The sequence below is a fragment of the Lepisosteus oculatus genome, chromosome 1 (assembly GCF_040954835.1).
Source record: "Lepisosteus oculatus isolate fLepOcu1 chromosome 1, fLepOcu1.hap2, whole genome shotgun sequence".
Lineage (NCBI taxonomy): Eukaryota > Metazoa > Chordata > Actinopteri > Semionotiformes > Lepisosteidae > Lepisosteus > Lepisosteus oculatus.
In genome coordinates this window covers 3,369,755-3,388,553 of record NC_090696.1, presented here as the reverse complement: position 1 = coordinate 3,388,553, position 18,799 = coordinate 3,369,755, and the positions used below count along the sequence as shown (strand labels likewise).

The 18,799-nt window shown below is 41.1% G+C and overlaps 1 protein-coding gene across 5 annotated transcripts in view; it reads right to left on the bottom strand.

Annotated features, from left to right (window-relative positions):
- Nucleotides 1-8,405, bottom strand: part of LOC102696247 (transcription factor COE3-like) — a 165,507-nt gene extending 157,102 nt beyond the window's left edge. For 2 of the 5 annotated variants that reach the window (XM_069186757.1, XM_069186815.1), the window contains exon 1: nucleotides 7,591-8,290. In XM_069186757.1, coding sequence (XP_069042858.1) covers nucleotides 7,591-7,724 — 134 coding nt within the window. In that variant the 5' untranslated portion in view covers nucleotides 7,725-8,290. Of the gene's footprint in view, nucleotides 1-7,590 lie in introns of all 5 variants that reach the window. The other 3 variants (XM_069186866.1, XM_069186689.1, XM_069186637.1) reach the window with 3 other exon arrangements.
- Between the last annotated feature and the right edge of the window lie 10,394 nt (nucleotides 8,406-18,799).

Below are 18,799 nucleotides of genomic sequence, written 5' to 3'. Positions count from 1 at the left end.
GGTAGACTTGCCTGACAGAGTTTTAGCGAATTTTCTCCTCTCGATGTGGATTGACAAAACACGCTCCTTAAGTAAGCCGCAGGGAATCTGAGCTAATGACGGCTGCATTTCCATATTTTACCTCGCGCAGAGTTCAAAGTGTCAGGTCTTTTCTCAGTGGAAGAACTCTGCATAAATCACTCAAGATTTAAAAACAGGACACTGAACCTGGACAGGTTGTCATTTCGGGGAGAAAATACTACAGCTGTTTGTGGCTTATTTTAGCAGTCTAATGAGGCAGGGGAGAGAGACATTAAGCAATTGGTTTTTGAACAATCAATACTTATTGGTAAGCAGAGGGATGGGGAAAAGGCAGGTCTCTCAGCAAGTCCAGTACTTTGACGACCAGACTTAGATTAGCAGGAGGACCTGACATCCTGAACTTTCTCCCGCATTTCATTAACAAGCGAAAAGCAAATCTTTAGACTCATGCTTCACACTGGTGACATTAATACAAGATACTTAGTTGTGCTTCTGTAACATTCCAGCCAGTTGCTGCACTAACCTTGATAAGCCTGATGATCCTTTGCCTCCTTCTGTTTACAGAAACACCGACAAGGCGCTGAATATGTTCAGTCCGCAGAATGTACATTTTAACTCTGTTCAAGCCAAGCCACTTGAGAAAATCCACGACAATCAATAGGCACATTGTAAAAGTCTTTTGGAAGCCTTCTTCTCACTGTATGGCATTAAAATGTAGCACGCGTAAGGTAAGAATAGTATTCGAGTTTTATTCTGCTAGCTTTCAGAAATGATTTCAACACATGCAACTTCACTGGAAACAATTTTTAATTTTTGAAGTACTTATTTTTGCTTATTTTAGTCAGCCACATGTATTGTTCTGTAATTGAGTACAGACTCAAATATAATTTTCATTGTTTACAGCATTCTGTGATTCCTTGATTTAATTTTCTAAACCTTTATTAAACACAGAAAAAAATACCAACTCTTTCAAGCGGACTGTATTCAATGCGTAAGTGCCCTACAAACAGCTCTAGCACTTTCAAGCTCTATAGCACATTAGAATTGCAATGCACTGCTTCTTTAATCATAAACATTATTACTTACTGTAGCTAAAGGCTTCCAGCTAATATCTAATTTGTTAGTAATTGCAGCTAGATAAGAAAAACATTTTTAGCAACTTGATATTATTTTATGTAGCTTGCTGAGCAAATTACAGATAAATGTTACTAACCATTAAGACACAGAAATTAAAAATCCAGGAACTGGTAGAAACTGCAGTCAAGGGCTAGTAAAGACATTCTATGTGCTGATCGTAATAACATAGCACCAGAATGATTATTAGTAGTAGTACTAACAGTATGTAGAGACATTCTCTAAAATAAAAAAATATTGTATTTTTTCCTGGGAAAATGTATTGATACTGACAAAACAAACTTCACATTAGCTAGCCTTTATTGTTTTTTATCTAAGGAATAAGTAAGTGTTAGCTGCCCTAACTAGAAAATTAGAACAAAAAATAAAGCCAATGAGTTCAGAGTCTAAACACGCCTGCAGTTTTCCCTGAGTGTCTGGGCTGTTTTATTCGGGTACACTCTTCGGCAAAGTCAAGCCAAAGATTTCCTTTGCTTGTTCGCTGGGCCGGTTAGTGTGGCCACACCTGCGTTTTATGACACTGCAAATCATACAGCCACCATGCGCTACAAGCATGCAAACATTTATAGATATAATTAGTAGCCTGCAGCTGAAGTCATTAGCTGGTCACCTGTATTCTTCTAATGGGGTTATAAATGATATAGCTCTTGTGCAGTCACTGACTAATTGTTTGCACATTTTTTCCTGCTTTAATAAAACACTTGTTTCAATATGTACTTTCCCTTTCACAGCACCTAACTGAATCAGTGTATATCGCAGCAATTAACCTTCTGCTAGGGAAATACGTAGTAAAATTACTCACTTACTCATATCGTTCTGTTCTCCATTAAATGTTAGGAAACAAGAACAGCCCTCCTGAGTTTGTTTAAATAGCCAGAATGAGAAAAGTGTGGCAGCCCTGTTTTCTTTGACTTTACTCTTAAATAGAAAAGCATTTGAGGAATACTGGCTACCTCCCGACAATGACCCAACACATTCAGGTGGAGTGTATTTGAGGGGTAGATACAATGCATTCAGGCTTGGTATTAAAATTATCTGAAATGAATACAAAACACAGCGCATGATATATCTAGTTATTGTACTTTCCTGTAAAAAGGAATTCCTTGAGGAAATAAAATATGTTCTTTCTGTTTACTTTGGATGAAATCACGTAATTTCCTGCTGTAACTGCACACATTGCCATTAAAGTGAATTTTAGGATACAGCTTGACGCCCTTGTCTTTAACTGTGTCGAACTAAATACCTTGACTTTGGCATAAACGGGGGAATTGTTTGTGAGACACAATCACCTACAGTATTTATACAAGCACTGCACGAATGCTTACACCCATACAGGAAAAACGCAATGCAATGCATGAAACATTGTATGACAAATGTTTACACTGAGCAGTGACCCTCGTGAGATCAAGTGGATTGGAAATGGATAGATTCCGGTACATATATGCACTATACTCATGTATGTTTATACAACAGAGGTATATGATAACGGAACGTTCCATTCTGCAGTATCTCATAACACTTTGAACAGGCCTGGAATCATTGCATCCGATAATAAAATGCTGTTTCAGACTACATGCAGACTACAGACATCAGGCATTAAACTGGCATTAAAACATTCCTGACCATTGCTGCTTTTGACTTTGACAGAAGGCACTGTGCACACCCTTCTAGATTTGAGATTTCTGGATTCGTTTAACTTGCATTTAACTGAAGAAGCACAGATAATGCAAATGCAGAACCTACAGTCGAAAATTAGACAACAAAGCCTGCTCCAAATCAGGTTAAAAAATTCAAACCATCACCACTCGTTTTGTCGACCGTGGTGCATGTTAATTGCAGAGCTCAATATCAGTTTACACTCATTCATGTTTTTGTTCTTGAAGAGGAGGCAAGTCTTGCATGTCAACATGTTACACTTTGGTGTTGATATCCAAATCCAATCCTCCAGATAAAATGAGGCGAAAGTTTCTCTAAGTTGCTTCTTCTAACACTGCTGTTTGCACTGTGTCTGACCTCGGGGAGGAAACTGTTCACGCTGGTGTAGAAGAGTTTCAGCTCATTTCTCTCCTCACACAGGCCAATTCTATCAGTGTTATGATCCTCAGCATCCCAAACAAATTCAGAAGTGAAGCCGATGAGCATAATATGCACACTATATTATAAGCAATTCCAGAACATGCAAGAGACAATCTGCAGATGGACTTTCGTGTGTTTTTACGGAGCGTCAATGGTAATCAATTTAAGTAGTAGGACACTGCTTAGTTTAAATAACGATTCCAAATTCGATTAGTCAAGATGAATGATTATTTTACTTTAATATCAAACCCTGCATTTTTTTGTAATTTTTAGAGATGTAGATTGTTGCTTTATTACAGTGTTTCACTAGATACCTTGTACGAATATGATAGAAATAAAGCGTTTCCTTATAAATTACAAAAGGTTGTGCAGACATCTGTCTCTCTTCTACAAAAAATTCACACTGAGATAACTGTCACTTACTAGATACATATTTATAGCACAAAAATGTATTCTCTAAGAAATCATTACTATCAGTATATGTAAAGAATGAATAAAAATGTCTAATCATATTCATATAAATTCTACTGCTCTTAGGAACTTTCTTTATTGCTACTGTAAGGGGAAATAGTGTACAATTCTTAAAAACCATAAACAAAAACTAAATTATCACAATTCTTTTCAAATATAAAATGGACTTTTAAGCACATTCCTTTACAAAGTATTTCCTGAAAATTTGAGAAATTTTGTTAATCAAAACTTCAAAAAGGTTGCATCTATTATTCTTTGCTTTTGCTATTGTGCAAGCTGTGTCAGTATTTTTGTATGCATCCGAGTGTTAAATTATACATACACATGATAAGGTAACTAAGATCTTTTTTTTTACTAAGAGCTTTTTTAAACAAAATAAAAATCAACTTAAATCTTATGACAAAAATCCATGTTTGGCTCATCACCTGCTACAGGTCTTACTGTACAGCTTGTTTCATTTTCCATCCTTTAGTGTAAAACTAGGCTTAAATATGACAACAAGGCCAGCAGACTTCTGCTACAAGGGCTCGACACAATCAGCTGAATATCCAGTGATCAATACCGCTTTAGCAGTTGTGATAATATTACAGTAGAATGTAGGAAGACTATTACCACTGCATGTCAGTAACACAGTGAGGCTAGCAAAAACATAACATATTGAAAGATCTGTCAGCATGAGAACTGTCAGATTACACAGACAGGCAAACAGGTAGGCTCATTCAATGGGTTCAATTGCACGGACTAAGCAAATCCCTTTATGGCATGTGAACTATTTAAATAGGCTACTTTAGCTCAAGCTCCTTTGTAAGAAATACAATTCTGAGCAGTAAATGTTCTTCTGCCCCCCTTTTTTATTACAAGCAGCACACTAGGTGAAGGGATATTTCATTTTCAGTTTTCTGGCTGTCATTGTGTAGTCCAGACACCAAGAAGGTAACTGTGTCTTACAAAGATTAAAAACGAAACTACGGAAACATCACGCAAGGCTCAAGATACTCCTGATACCACAGGTTAGAAAGCAATGGGTTCAATGGACTCAGGGTAGTGCTACACGGACACAGGCCAGGTGTTCAGCCTTGGTCAGGCTGTCTGGGCGAAGGTGTCTGATGTTGAAAGACCCCAGAATCACTGATGATACACCCAAGTTCATCACAAGAGCTACAGTATGTGTCAAGAGCATATTTCCACAGCTAACATGCTAATACTTATTGCTGTAATACATTTTGTGCCTGCACAATTTTCAACTGATTGCGGTAAGCACCAAAACCATTTTCATTATCTGTGGGAGAAGATTTATTTTGGACTTAAAGTTTTTTATTTTACAGAACAGGGAGATCTAAAGGTCGTGCTGTGCCTCCAGTGAACACTGGATTTATGGGAACAACAACCGGCCCGTCTTTCAATAAATCCTCTGCAGAAAACAGGAGACACAGCTGATGGTTTACAAGGCAAGACTGCGGGCCAGAGAGATCTCCCTGCTCTTGTGTAAATGTTAACAGTGTGCACTGCTCCTTTTCCAGAGAACACAGTCCACAGAACCTCACACTGCACTGCTGAGCTGTGCAGGCTCAGAGAAAGAAGTACGTTTATTTAAAAAACAAATGTCTTGGGTCATTGGGTCATTTGTAAAACATAACAGAGCTGAAATGAGGGTAAAGATCCACTTTACTGACAAACACTTGCACCCTAGCCCTGTCAGTGAAGTGCACAGAACACTGCAGCTTTCACACTGACATTGCTGACTGTTTTCCTCGGAGCCCTACCAAAAGACCGACACGATACTGCATGTCCCCAATCACAGCTTATCCACTAAAAAACACACTTTAAAGTCTTCAATGACCTGACCCCTACTTTTTATAGATTTTATTAAATTCTTAAAATATTTGCAAAGTGTCACTTCAGTTGCACAAAGACTATAAAATGTAGGGGCTTATATATGGCTCTGCCAATATGTGTTCTTCCCAGCAAAAACAAGATGTATCTTATAGGCATTTTGTCCAAAAAGACAAGGGCCGTTTTGCTGATAAATCAAAATTAATTTGATCAAAATTCACACAAATTCATAGAAAAGGCATTTTTTAAACAAAATCCACAATAAAAATGATCAATTAAAGTTATTTTTATACAGAAAATAATTCTTCCAGAATTATAAAATATGAATATTGAAATAATAAAACATAACATATTTTTAGTGCAGATAACAGAATACGGAAGTACATCTCTTCCTCAGCCTGGTGCAAACACACCGATTGCGACCGTTTAAACATCAAATTACATTTTTATTGTTAAATTAGAACTTCGAGCTCACGTTTACTTCATATAATATTTTTTTAATTTAATTATTTCAATACATTTCATTAGTTTTTCTTTTTGTGCGTCTGATAATGTGTGTTAAGTCATAAGTAAACGAACATAAAATATTATTATATTATTATTTTTGTATTATTATTATTATTATTATTATTATTATTATTATTATACCGATTTCAGAAATAAACGGACACCGTGCACGCGTATCATTAACGAAAAGTTATTGTTGTAACTGGAGTAAGTTAAGAATTTCAGTATCTTTAAGTAAAATTTTAGTAATTTAAGTAAATAATGCAAAGGCTTCTTCGGGTTTTGTTTCTTATGAGATGTTCCGTGATGATTCCAATATGACGATTAATACAGTATAACCGGGGTTACAAATAACGATAACGACATATCCGAATATTTATTTTTCACTCAAATAAAAAACCAGTGAGCACCAAATTTTAAAAAAATTGTCCTTGCAAAATAGTTAAACGATCAAAGACGTGCGGTTTGATCAATAGGTACTTCGGTTAAATTGAAAACATGCAGCGGTGATGCAAAACATATTCACCTGTTTGAAAGCCGGACAATACAAGTGATCAATAAAAGATTTATTAAAATAACTTATCGACAAGTTCGAAATCGGCTGAAGGGGGTACGGCTCACGCGGTGAAAACACATCTAGAGATCACAACGCGGTAGCCTCGCAGTTGCAGTTGATTTTTGTCTTTTTTGAATGTTTTATCCTCGCCTTTACTTTTTTGATGCGTCTCCCCAATTGTGTTGGAATGAGACACAGCCGCGACTGTCAAGTGTATCGCCAGCTAATGTGACGGCCAGTGATAAGCACGGCGTGCTTTCTACACGCGTGTACAGCTAACGCTGGCTGCACCGGCGGATGTCAAGGATGCGACGTCTCGCGAAATCTGTGTCAATATTTGTATAGTAAATCCGCACCACGTTGCGAGCACAGACACGGCACTCCGCTCGGCCGCCAGACAAACTGCAACACGATCTCCGAACACATCAGCTCCTGCCCATTCAAAGAGCTCCCACGGAAAGTGGGTTAAACGATCCTTTTGACATCTGTCAAAAATGAAAGAAATGTGCCGAGTGGCCCGGGTGTTTTCAGGGCTTGCCCGCACGATTAATATCCCCACTACTCACAGACACAACTTGGGGAGTCCTAGGGAGAGCAATTCAACTCGGAAGTGAAAGTATTCGGGCTCTTTCAGCATCTGAAAGCTGTAAATCTCAGTAAACGGTCAACTAAAACCCATCTGCATGAAATGGCACAGGACAGTATTTGAGTTACACAAGATTTAAAAAATCGCAACAGAGCACAGCACTGGAGCGTAATGGAAAATATCCGTTTCGGCCACGAAATCGTGTAGGAGCTGGATGTTTCTGACACACGGATGACTGTGCAGACAGCGCCGGAGAAGGAGACTGCTGATCGGATTTATTATTTGCAGTAGTGGTAGAAGTAGCGGTGACAGACTGCTCTTTCTCTGTTTTAGTTTAATACATTCTAGCTTTCCGCTTTGTGGAAAGCAAGTTATAGATCGGAGTTTCTGTGCGGTTAGGATTTACCTTTGCGCTGCCGTATTGGCGTCTAGGATCCCCGCGCTCTGCATCCAGGACCGGACCGGTGTCATCCCGCTGGTTAGGGGTTCCTCCTTCATGGTTAAGGCTCCCCTGGGGAGACTGTCCTGAATGGAGAACATCAAAAAAACCTGGCGGGGTCCTTTCCTTAACACCGGCTCAAACTAAATAATCCTCCGTCCGCGCAGAGCAAGGCCACCGGATTAACACCAACAACAGAGGAGAGGACACAAGGACTCTTCCCCAAAAGAGCAAGAGGAAAAAGGAAACAGCGGTCCTTATCCAAAGACGAGCTCTGTATCCCTGCGGGTGTTCCCTTTTTTTAAGATCCCAAGCCCAAGATCAGCGCGCTCAAGAACAACCGGTCTCAAGTTATAGGAGGGGGGAGAGAAAGTATGTGCAACAGCCTCAGAGCATCTCAGAGGAGAGGGATCAGCCGGGATCTTGAAGACCTTTCAGGCGCAAGAAAAAAGAAGCGAGAAATTGAACTTGCTCAGAAGGAGACGAAGACGAACACACGCGCACGGAATTGCGAAATGAAAAGTGGGATAAAACAGGCGTCTGCTTCAAAAAGGAGTAAAATGAAATGATTACCGAACAAGAGGCAGGGATGGAGCAGGGAAGGCTTGTTCTCCCACGGGAAAAGGGCGATTGGGTAGCGAGAAATCTCATTCCCTCCCTCCCCGTCTCTTTATGCCTCCTCTGTCCCGACGGAGCGCACCTTCTCTCGGGCTCGGAGGCTCGGGGCTCTCAGGGGGAACCGCGTGGACGAGGCAAGGGCGGGGATTCGCCCAAAAAAGGGAAACTCGTTTGAATGCGAGCCGCGCCGCTCGCCGGCCATTGGAGAGAGTCACGGCCTGCGTCATTTTTTAAATTCGCCGCACTAAATTCGCAGGCCGGGACTGGGGAGCGAAGCGCTGGCAGGGGAAGCGAGCGCGCTGGCGTGTTCGCGGACACGGGCAGCGCTTCGTCCCACGGCACGGGCTCCCCGAAACACGCGCCGCAGCTGTCTGAGGGACCCCCTCAGTGAGAGCGTGCGTGTCGGGGCCGGGGACACAGTGGCGGCGCGTCACAGCGCAGGGCACCCCCGTCTCCATCTCGCCCCTGTCTTCTTGGCAAATATCTGACATTGTCTGTGCTTCGGGAAAGCAGCAGCTCGTTCTCCGGGAATGTGTCAAAAAAACGCTGCGGATAGTTTTTGCAAGACACGGAATTAAATGATTTGCAATACTATCTGCGTCAGCGTTAAGGTGTGGTCTTGACAAAGTAAAGACGCTATATACCTCTAACTATTATACTAGCTGTAGTGTGTGCGCTAGTTTAAGAGTATAGTAAAGCGCTAGTAAAATGCTGTAGTATACTTCCCTCACGCCATGAACACAGGCTGCGTGTCAGGCAGGACAGCAGCTGGCTGGGATATTGTCTATTAACATAGATCCATAGTTCTGCTCAAGTCATTGACAAACCTATGCAGAGAGCGATAACTAGATACGCGTTTGTTTCTTTGAATTTAATGCAGTGTTGCAGCGCTGTCTGTCAACCAGTCCAGTTATGGTTTTAAATTATTTTTATCTCGCTATCTACCAATTTATTGAAAACATTTAGAAACACTATTTTATTTAAAAAGATGATTAAACATTGCTTAATACTTTGCTGCATAAATCATTATCGCAAACATCTAGAACCACTTAATTTTTATAAAGGGTTTGAAAATACACGTTTTGATTTTGTAATTTGCTCATTCAAGAGGGGATTTTTTGTGGAAATTCGAATATATACACAGAGCATTATTCCGCATTTTAAACTGGCTTTTATAAAGTTATAGAGTTTACAGAATTTAAAATAAAGTTATTTATTAACAACTAACAGCCATTCTTGAGGACTGTCAAACGAAACACGTAAACTGAAAAAAATATGTTAAATAAGATTAACAAGATCAAACAGCTGGATCTGTAACACTTTCGTCAGGTTGCAAAGACGCAAGATTGCAATTTTAACATCAAGTACAGGACATCTGATTGTAAATTACTTTTATTATTACTAACAAATTGAGGGATCGTTGTCTGACATATAATGTCAACTACTTGAAGTTTAAAAACTTCGTTGTGCATTTTTAATTAAAAATTAATATCCGAAATAAGTTTCAATTCAGACCTTTCATTAATTAAGAGTTATATCATTATTTAGATAAACTAGAGTGCATACGAATTAAACATTTATGTAAAATAAAAGCAGGATTAGATGACTGTTTCAATCTCCAAAAACGCTCCTTTGGGAATACAGAAAAGCCTTTACTGAGAAACGATTTAAAACGCATATATATAAATAACGTAGATTAAACACAGAAAAACACAAATCTGTTCTAACTTTCAGATTTCAGTAGCCGTTTCCTTTGAAACTGCGTTTTTTAAATCGAGAATTAAAGTCTACTTAAAAGAAGGATAAACAATTCTTTTTTATTTATCATTTTAATCTGTGTTTATGATATGCATTGTCGGTGACAAATAAAACTGTGTGAATTCTCTACTTAAGAGCAATGAGCTTTTCTTTAGGTGGTAGTTTGTAAGTTAACTTAATTAAAAATGCTAATGTGTTTTTATACTCTAACCTGAAAATTGCTCAACAGCAGTTTGTATATATATATGAATCTGTAATTGACATTTTTAATCTGATCCGTTTTCGCGCATCTTACTAAATACGAGGCTACTAATTGCGTTGATATAATTCAAAAACAATCTGGATCATCTTTATATATGCTGTAGGCTTCGTGTTCCATGTACACCGAGCCTCGGGTTCAGAAAGCAATGGAGTTGTTTTCCACCTGCTTTATTTTTAACTCCCCACGATGGCCCGCGTATTATTTCACTCCTTGATGGAAACAGAAACGTCGTGTTCTGTAAATTCTGTAAATTGCAAAGTTAACCCAATCAATTATTTTTTCACAGTAATAATAACTTTACCGTGCTATAAAACGGACACCTGAGTGTTTCGCTGAGTGCGCTGCGAGTTTTGCCCTTATTCGATTATAATAAACAATTTAAACGTGCGAATCTTTCCTCTTCTTTAGAAACTTTATGATTTAATGGGCCTTTTCTTCTACTGACAATAAATCGCGTATTTATGTCCTTTCAAAAACACGTCATATTTTGCTTGCTTTCTGTTTTTACTTTAAAAACTAAGATTTTATTTTCATATCATTCGCATGTGCGAATGAACGAAACGAAGTGCCTTAAACTCCCAAAGTACAGTTTTCGTAGCAGCTCCTCGATGTCGTTTGTACACACAGAAGCTAAATAACGACGGCACTTGAAAATATTTTAAAAATAAATCTTTACTGTTTGCGGAAGGTTACCAAAAAAGGTCACCATATGGTAAATGAAATATATGAATATGTGATTGTTTAAATATACATTTGTCAGTCCTAGAGGATGGCTGCACAATGCCCCTTCGGCAGTCAGTCTGCACACAGGTCTCAGCACTGGGCGCCGCGGAAAGGCAGCTCCAGCCGCACTCGTCCTGTCCGTGCGCGGCGTGCGTGGAAGCACAGCGGAAGCGACGCGTTATTTCCCGAACGGTGCTGTTTGTGCTCGGGGCTTAGCCCCCACGCGCGGCCGGGTGCGCGCGAGCCGCACGGGCCCCGTGGGAGGCGGCCGCGACACGCCTGGCCGGCAGCCGGCTGCGGCTCTGTCCACAGCAGGACACGGGGACTCCCCAGAGCCGGGTCTCCACTCCAGCCCTCCCGAGAGCTCCTATGACTGTGACCAGGCACAGGGAGAAGGGATGTGGCTGATTCCGCACACTGCCCCCCTCTGGCCCAGTATCCTGTCTGCCCTGTGCTGGAGGTGGGCTGGTTCTGGGCCCCCGAGGCCCCAGGGCCATCGCCCATGTCGCCTTCGTCTCGCGGGATGGGGCAGCCCCTGCCCTTGCTCTGTGTCCCCGGCAGGCTCTTGTCCACCTCCAGACCTGCCCCTCCTCAGCCCTGCCCAGCCGTGCGGACGCGGAGCTGCTCGTGGGGTGCCGCCCACTGGCCCTGCTGGACTCGGCTCGGGCTGGCCTGGGGGTCCGAGGTCGATGCAGGGGCTGGTTGTGCAAAGGGCCTGTCACCTGCAGGGACCCCCACTGGACCGGCCGAGACTGGGGAGGATGCAGGGCAGCAGGACCGGTACCCCAGGACTTTATCCCGAGCAGAGGTTCCTTTAGGATCCAACACGAGGGACACAGAGCCAGGCTGGAGCTATCGAACACAGCTGTGCTGTGCTACTGGAACCAGTCAACGCAAAAATTCAGCCTGATGACTGAGTTGTCATTGTTTCCTCTTTCAGGAACCGTGGAAGCAAACTGTCAGTGTGTGCAGTTAAAAGTGTAGTGTTGAAATCCAGGCATGTTCAAATTTTACAATGCACTGGTGAGACTAGCGAGGAAGATATCAGTGGTACCCAGAATAGGGTGTCATTGCACTATAAGAAAGACCTCGCTGCTCTGCAGTCAGTCCACGGAGGAGAGACTAGATCCATTCTGCAGCGCACAACGATCTTCTTCACCTGCAGGCCGAGTGAACTGAATCTCTTTAGACCTGAACGTTGAAGCTTGCCGAGGAACCTGAGTTAAGCATTCGAAATCCTCAAAGACACTGACAAAGTCAGCCCGGTGGATTCCAGCACAATTAACAGTGACCCGCGAAGCAGAGGTTTCAAGAGGAAACTGCATGGAAGTGAAATGAAAACTGAGAACAGGAGCCCCTTCTTTACACAAAAGGTTGTGGGAGTGTGGAACAAGACCCCCACTGTTTTGTTGAAGGTGATACCCTGTTTTTTGTTTCCAGAAGTGGTTAAGTAACAGTCTCAAATCAATTATCTGACAAAAGTCAAATGACCTCAATGGCCTCATTTATTTGAAAAATTCTTACTTTTAAGAAATGTTAGTTATTCATTTCTTTCAGATTTAGGTAATCATTGATATGTTTTTATGAAGCTACACGACCTAAAAATATTAAAGGACAACATATAAATAATATTAATGATATATACTTTTTCTGTGTTATTTTTAAACTCCACAGCATAAGATATAGCGTTAACAACAGAACAGAAAGTAAACAAGTGCTCTGAATTATGTTACTACAGTACGTGTGCATGACAAGTTAAAAAGTAGACAGTGTAATTAAGGCTCTGTCGCCATCTGGTGTTCTTAAGGAATATTACAACGTCTGTTTGCGGAAGGCTTAAAAAAGCGCAAAGCAGCAATCTGAAATATTGATTCACTAAAATAATTCATTAAAGAAAATGTAATGATTTATCTCCAAAAAAGCTAAAACAAAATTATCTTCCAAAGCAGTTTAGATGATAGGTTAGATATAGTACATAGCAGTTTAGATATAGTATTTGTTATCCCATATAAATGCATTAGCAATATTTTTCCAGGGTGTGTGAATGTCCTGTGATTAGTTGGCGTCCTGTCCAGGGTGTGTGTGTCCTGCGATGGGCTGGCGTCCTGTCCAGGGTGTGTGTGTGTCCTGCGATGGGCTGGGTTCCTGTCCAGGGTGTGAGTGTCCTGCGATGGACTGGCGTTCTGTCCAGGGTGTGTGTGTGTGTCCTGCGATGGGCTGGCGTCCTGTACAGGGTGTGTTTTTGTCCTGCGATGGGCTGGCGTCCTGTCCAGGGTGTGTGTGTCCTGTGATGGGCTGGCGTCCTGTCCAGGGTGTGTGTATGTCCTGTGATGGACTGGCGTTCTGTCCAGGGTGTGTGTATGTCCTGTGATGGACTGGCCAAGTTGGGTCACATCTTGCGCCTTATGCTTCCAAGGTACAGATTCCATACATCTCTGTAATCTAACATAGAAGTACAGGTTGCTGGCCCACAATATATTTTATACATTGCATGAAGCATGATCTTTTTGACATAAAAATCCAAGCTTATCAATACGAGCTATTAATTAACTTTTTAAAAGCACAGTCATTAGATTTTGTATATTCTAGAGATTATAAAGTTGTGCCATCTGCAATAGATATGAATGAAAGAGCTGTCTTGGCTACATTGATAGTGTGGATGGGGAAGGGTGTGGGCCCCAATATGGAATCTTGGGGTACACCTTCTGGAAAGGAAAGTGAAACCAATAATCAGGACTCAATAATCCAAGATATTCAAAGCTACCCGCTGATTTATAGTACAGCCTTGCATATTATCCTTTCAGACGTTTGCTGCTGCTGCTGTGCGAGCTTCTTGCCTGGAGCACACAACGGATTCCCAGTCATAAACACTAGCAAACAAATGAGTACTTCAACTTTCACAAACTTAGTGATGACAACCAAGGACAAAAGAGAGAAAATGTTATGTTTTGCAACTTAAACTTTGAAACATGTTAACAGATAAACAAAGTCGCCCAATTACCATACCCATGTATCTGGATGATAGGCAGAGAAATTCAGTTATCTATTGGAATGTCAGCTCACAGTTTGAGTCTTGTGTTAGTCACTTTCGGCATGTGACTGTAAATTTGTAGCTACTGCCTTTTTCACTATACTGTACCACCTGTTTTCCATTACATGATCAAGCAAGCCCAGCTCTGACACAAACTCTAGTATCTGACTGTGGATATATTAGGCTCGTCTTCTGATAAAAGTTTGCTTTAGCTGTGGACAACTGCTTCAAGTTCTTGTCAGGTATCAGCTCTTGGAAAATGAAAGTTTGCTTGTTTACTGAGCTCCGACAGCAGCACTCTTAAGTTGTTCAGGGTAAAGCTGATATTTTAAGCTTTTATCCAAGAGGATTTATTATTGAATGGGCTGTGAGACCTCAGGCGAATCTGCACGCTAGCCACATCTTCAAGCAGCTCCAGAAAGACACCATAATTAGGGTTAGGATTCCTCTGTATCCGTGCTCATTACTCTGGACAATCCAGAAAAGTCAAACTAGGGCCTTCAACATCACTCACTGTTTCGACAAGCCAAGTCTCATGGAGACCTAAACTTTGCTTTTCACAGAGAATACCTGTTTCCAGAGTACATATGAGCTCCAAACAGGCACAGAAGCATCAAACAGAATAAAACATGAGCCTGATTATTCTGCTTTCATCAGCATTCTGTGGCTTGAGGGTCTAATCCACCTGATATTTATGCTTTTTGGAGAATTCGGGCAGTGAACTTGATTTCTTCACCGCAGCGTCTCTGTGATTTTTACTCAGGTGTACTGCAACAGACTAGGCTCCTAGACTGCAGGTTCTTTCTACTACAGCACAAACGCATCATGTAACACATGGAATAAGTCACTTCAACAGCAGTGTGCCATTCGACATACAGATTGAGTTATCTTCTGTAAACTCTTTGTCACACAAAACAATTGTGACTTGCATAAATAGAGAAGATAGTTTATAAAATACCTGAAACCACTGAGGACATGCAATCTCATCATGAAACGTCTTAAAGAAAAGCTGAAAGTCGCCCATGTATCAGAGTAACTAATAGGACATTCGATCACTTTTTCATGTAATGTGATCGTGTACTTTATTTTATATTTTCCTTGGAATGCCTACACCATATATATGAGTAATTTAAATTTGTTATTGGTAAGTTCAAGTAATTTAGATTTAACAGGATGTGCGTACATGGATACATGAAAAGTATCTGCACGCACAAAGTTACAGCCTGGAACGTTAAAAAAGACCAACATTAAGGACAGCTGATTTGTTCTTAAAGAATAAGAAGTGATGGTGCCAACAAGTCACAGGTACATTACATCTGTCATCTTCTGAACATATCAAAGTGTGCTTTAAATTGATTAACAGGTTTAATTTATTACTAATAATCATAATTTACTTATAAAGCCCAAATTATTTTTTCTCTCATATTTTCCCTTTTTTTTTCTTAACCAACATATATACTGTATATGCTTATTCCTACCCCATTCTTGTTTTCTTACAATATATTTTCTATGGCTTTTCCTATGCCTTATTTATTTTCTTCTCTGTCGGTTGTGGATTGTTTTTCCTATGTATTGAACTATATTCATGAGAGTGTTAGATTGTTTTGTCTATGTCCAGTGATTTTCTCTCTCATGCTCCAGTCTCATACTCTGAGCGGCCAGCACCTACAGCACTGTGTGGACGTCACTGACCGAGATGAAAAGCAGACGTGCCCAGTACTGCGCATCGTGGCCCTGGTGCTGTCAGGGTGGGACTGGTGGGCTGGGTTTATAAGCCCACCTGTGCCTCAGGCAAGACAAGACCAGCATCACTCTATCACTCCACAGTGAGAAGGAGTAATGTTCCCTTCTGTAGGCAACGAGCTGCTAAATGATATTACTTCAACATTTTCTGTGCAGTATTAATTTCCATGTAGTCTGTAGTTAAAAAGAATATTTTACCCTTTTTGTCTTGGACCATAGTCCTTTCTTTCAAATCTAGTCAAGAGACTTTGAAATTCACTTGCTCAAAAAGGGAAAGTCTGCTAAAGTCACTCTAAAAATGTCTCTTACATGTGTGTAGAATGAATGTAACCCACACTTAGAAGTCCATCCACCATTCTGAATAGCATTTGTACCTTCTTGAGTCTTTTTTTACAGCATTAAGGAGCAATATTCAACTTTTTACCTATCCATCCATTTTCTAACCTCTTTCCCCAGCAAGCAATAGACACAATGCAGGTTACACCCTTGACTATATGCCTGATCAACTTTTTATACGTTTCTTAATAATACCCACTTGCAAAATTGTCATGTTTGCAATAACAAATTTAATAGGTTTAAAATATATGATTGAGAAAACTGCAAAGCATCCAGCTTCAAGAAACCCTTTGGGGAGCTGACAGTCACAAGTAATCAGAATAATCATTATTCTATCATTATATAATTAGAATATATAATTATATAATAATTATTTCTGAATAATTGTTCAGAAAGGCAACTCAGAAATATTTTGATCTATATCCTGGCTGAGATGTCGTGTTGAACAGTGAACCACAATCTAGAAAGTACAGGTGGGAACTACATGGAGGTATATTTAAAATCATGAACATGAGGGATTTCTTTACACAGAGGGTTATAGGAGTGTGGGACAAGCTACTGTACGTAGCCATGTTGTGAAAGCTGATACCTTGGTTTATTTCTAGTATCATCTGGATGAGATACTGAGATGAATTAGCGACTAACTCAAGCCTGCCAGGACGTCCTGTCTTCCTCTCGTTTGGAACCTTTCTTGTATTCTAGCTTTAGAGACCCTCCTGAAAAAGTGATGAAAATAATAAAGGTTAAAAATGAGAAGAGACTGTTCAGACCATCTAACTTGTTTGGTTCCATAGCTTGAGAATTTCATCTCGTCATCTTCTGGGGAAAGCCAGGGTTTCATCTCCAAAACCATCTTGTTCCAAACACCCCTGTCCCTTTGCGGAAAGCAACACCTTCTGCTTTTAGACTTAAACACACTTCCTCCTAGTTTCAACTTGCGAGAATCTTTCGGTTCGTTTTTCGCTGCTGCTTCTGAAGTCCCTCGTATTCTGCTTGGTTCAAGAAAAATATTATTTTGACCTGAGAATGATGGGTTTTCCTTTAAACCATGGAATGTAGCTGTTGCTATTCTCTGGACTGCGGTTAGATCTCAGTGAAAGGGATAGACGGATGAAATATGTAGAGAGTACCTGGTGGTGATGGCCTGGCTGAGGGAATGGCGTATATACAGTGTATATAGACAGTTGGGAGTGTTAGAGACATACACAAAGGGAAGACTTACAGGTACATACAGCATGTAGGCCAGCGGAAGTGTGCTGATCTATCCTTCCTCACCACTCTGTAACTGTGATCGCATGAAGGCATTGCACACAGTAATTCCCCGGAGTAGTGCCCTGGGCTCTAGAGCCATTATTAAAGAGGCAATGGCTTCCAGACAGAGAGCAGACATAGCTGTTTGTGCCAGAACTTGGCACTTCATCCTGATTGCTCTAGTACACAAGGTACCCCAGTATTACTGGGGTGAGCCACGCCCCTTCCAGGGATGAAAGGTTGCACTTCGAGGGCGACGCCCATCAGGGGCGGAGCAGTGTATTTCCAGAACCACACCCCCTCCTTGCAGAGCATGGGGATTTCTGGACCACGCCCCCTCAGGTAGCCGAGCAATGCGTTTCCAGGACAACGCCCATGCTCCTGGCAGCCCACTCCATGTTGCAGAAGTCATGATACACCCTGTGACCATCTACAGATCTTCAAGTAGATGAAGACACTGTAGGTATTGTACCAGTATCGGTGTACATTGCACATGTGTAGAGGTAACAGATTAATGTATTGGGATTTTTGTTATTGCTTGATGGGTTTGAGGAATAGCATAGTGGATGCCATTACTGCCATGTGGCGCTGGGGTCCTGGGCTTAATTCTTGGGGTGGTGGCTGCATGAAACTTACAGTATATGCTTCTTCACATGTGTGTGGGTTTCCTCCCACGGTCCAAAATGATACTGCTAACTTTATTCTGGGAGAATTGGCCCTGGTGTGAGTGTGGCCTGGCTCTGTGTGTGCCCTGCGATGGACTGGCATCCTGTACAGGGTGTACCCTGCCTTGTGCCCATTGCTTGCCAGGATAGGCTCTGGCTCCCCTGCAACCCTGTATTGGATAAAGCAGTGAGAAAACGGACAGATGTGTTTGAGAGGCATTGCAGTTTCTCCACTTGCTAGAAAACAAGCCAAGAAATGTTTATGTACAGAACCAACGTCTTGACTCACTCTGGTGTATCATCTGAACTACCCAAAAATCCCATAAGTCTTTTAAAATAAACAAACAAGGAACCAAAAATAATTAATTCTTCTCTCCTATTTCTTCATACCCAGGGTTGGAAAATCAATTCGGTTCAGGTGCAAACAAGACAGGAGCACATCACCTTGAGCAGAAGTATCTGGGAAGAGGAACTTCAACACCGCACAGCTACAGCACCTGCGGGATTTCTGATGCAATATCGATGGATCTGTTTCTCAGCGTGGTCACCAGGGGGAGCATAACGCAGGTGGTGAAGCATAATGATGGCTCATCCTTCAGACCTGTGTGGAGCCCGCTGGCATGCACACCTCCAATCCACTTCAACCCAGTACTTCAGTATAACCACCACCTTCTTCTACCCCTGATATGGATCCTGGTCAATTTCTAAGATAATTAGAAAGCTGACTGTGGCAAAACTTTGAATCAATTAGCATTTGAATCAATTAAAATTCAAATTAAATTACACAAC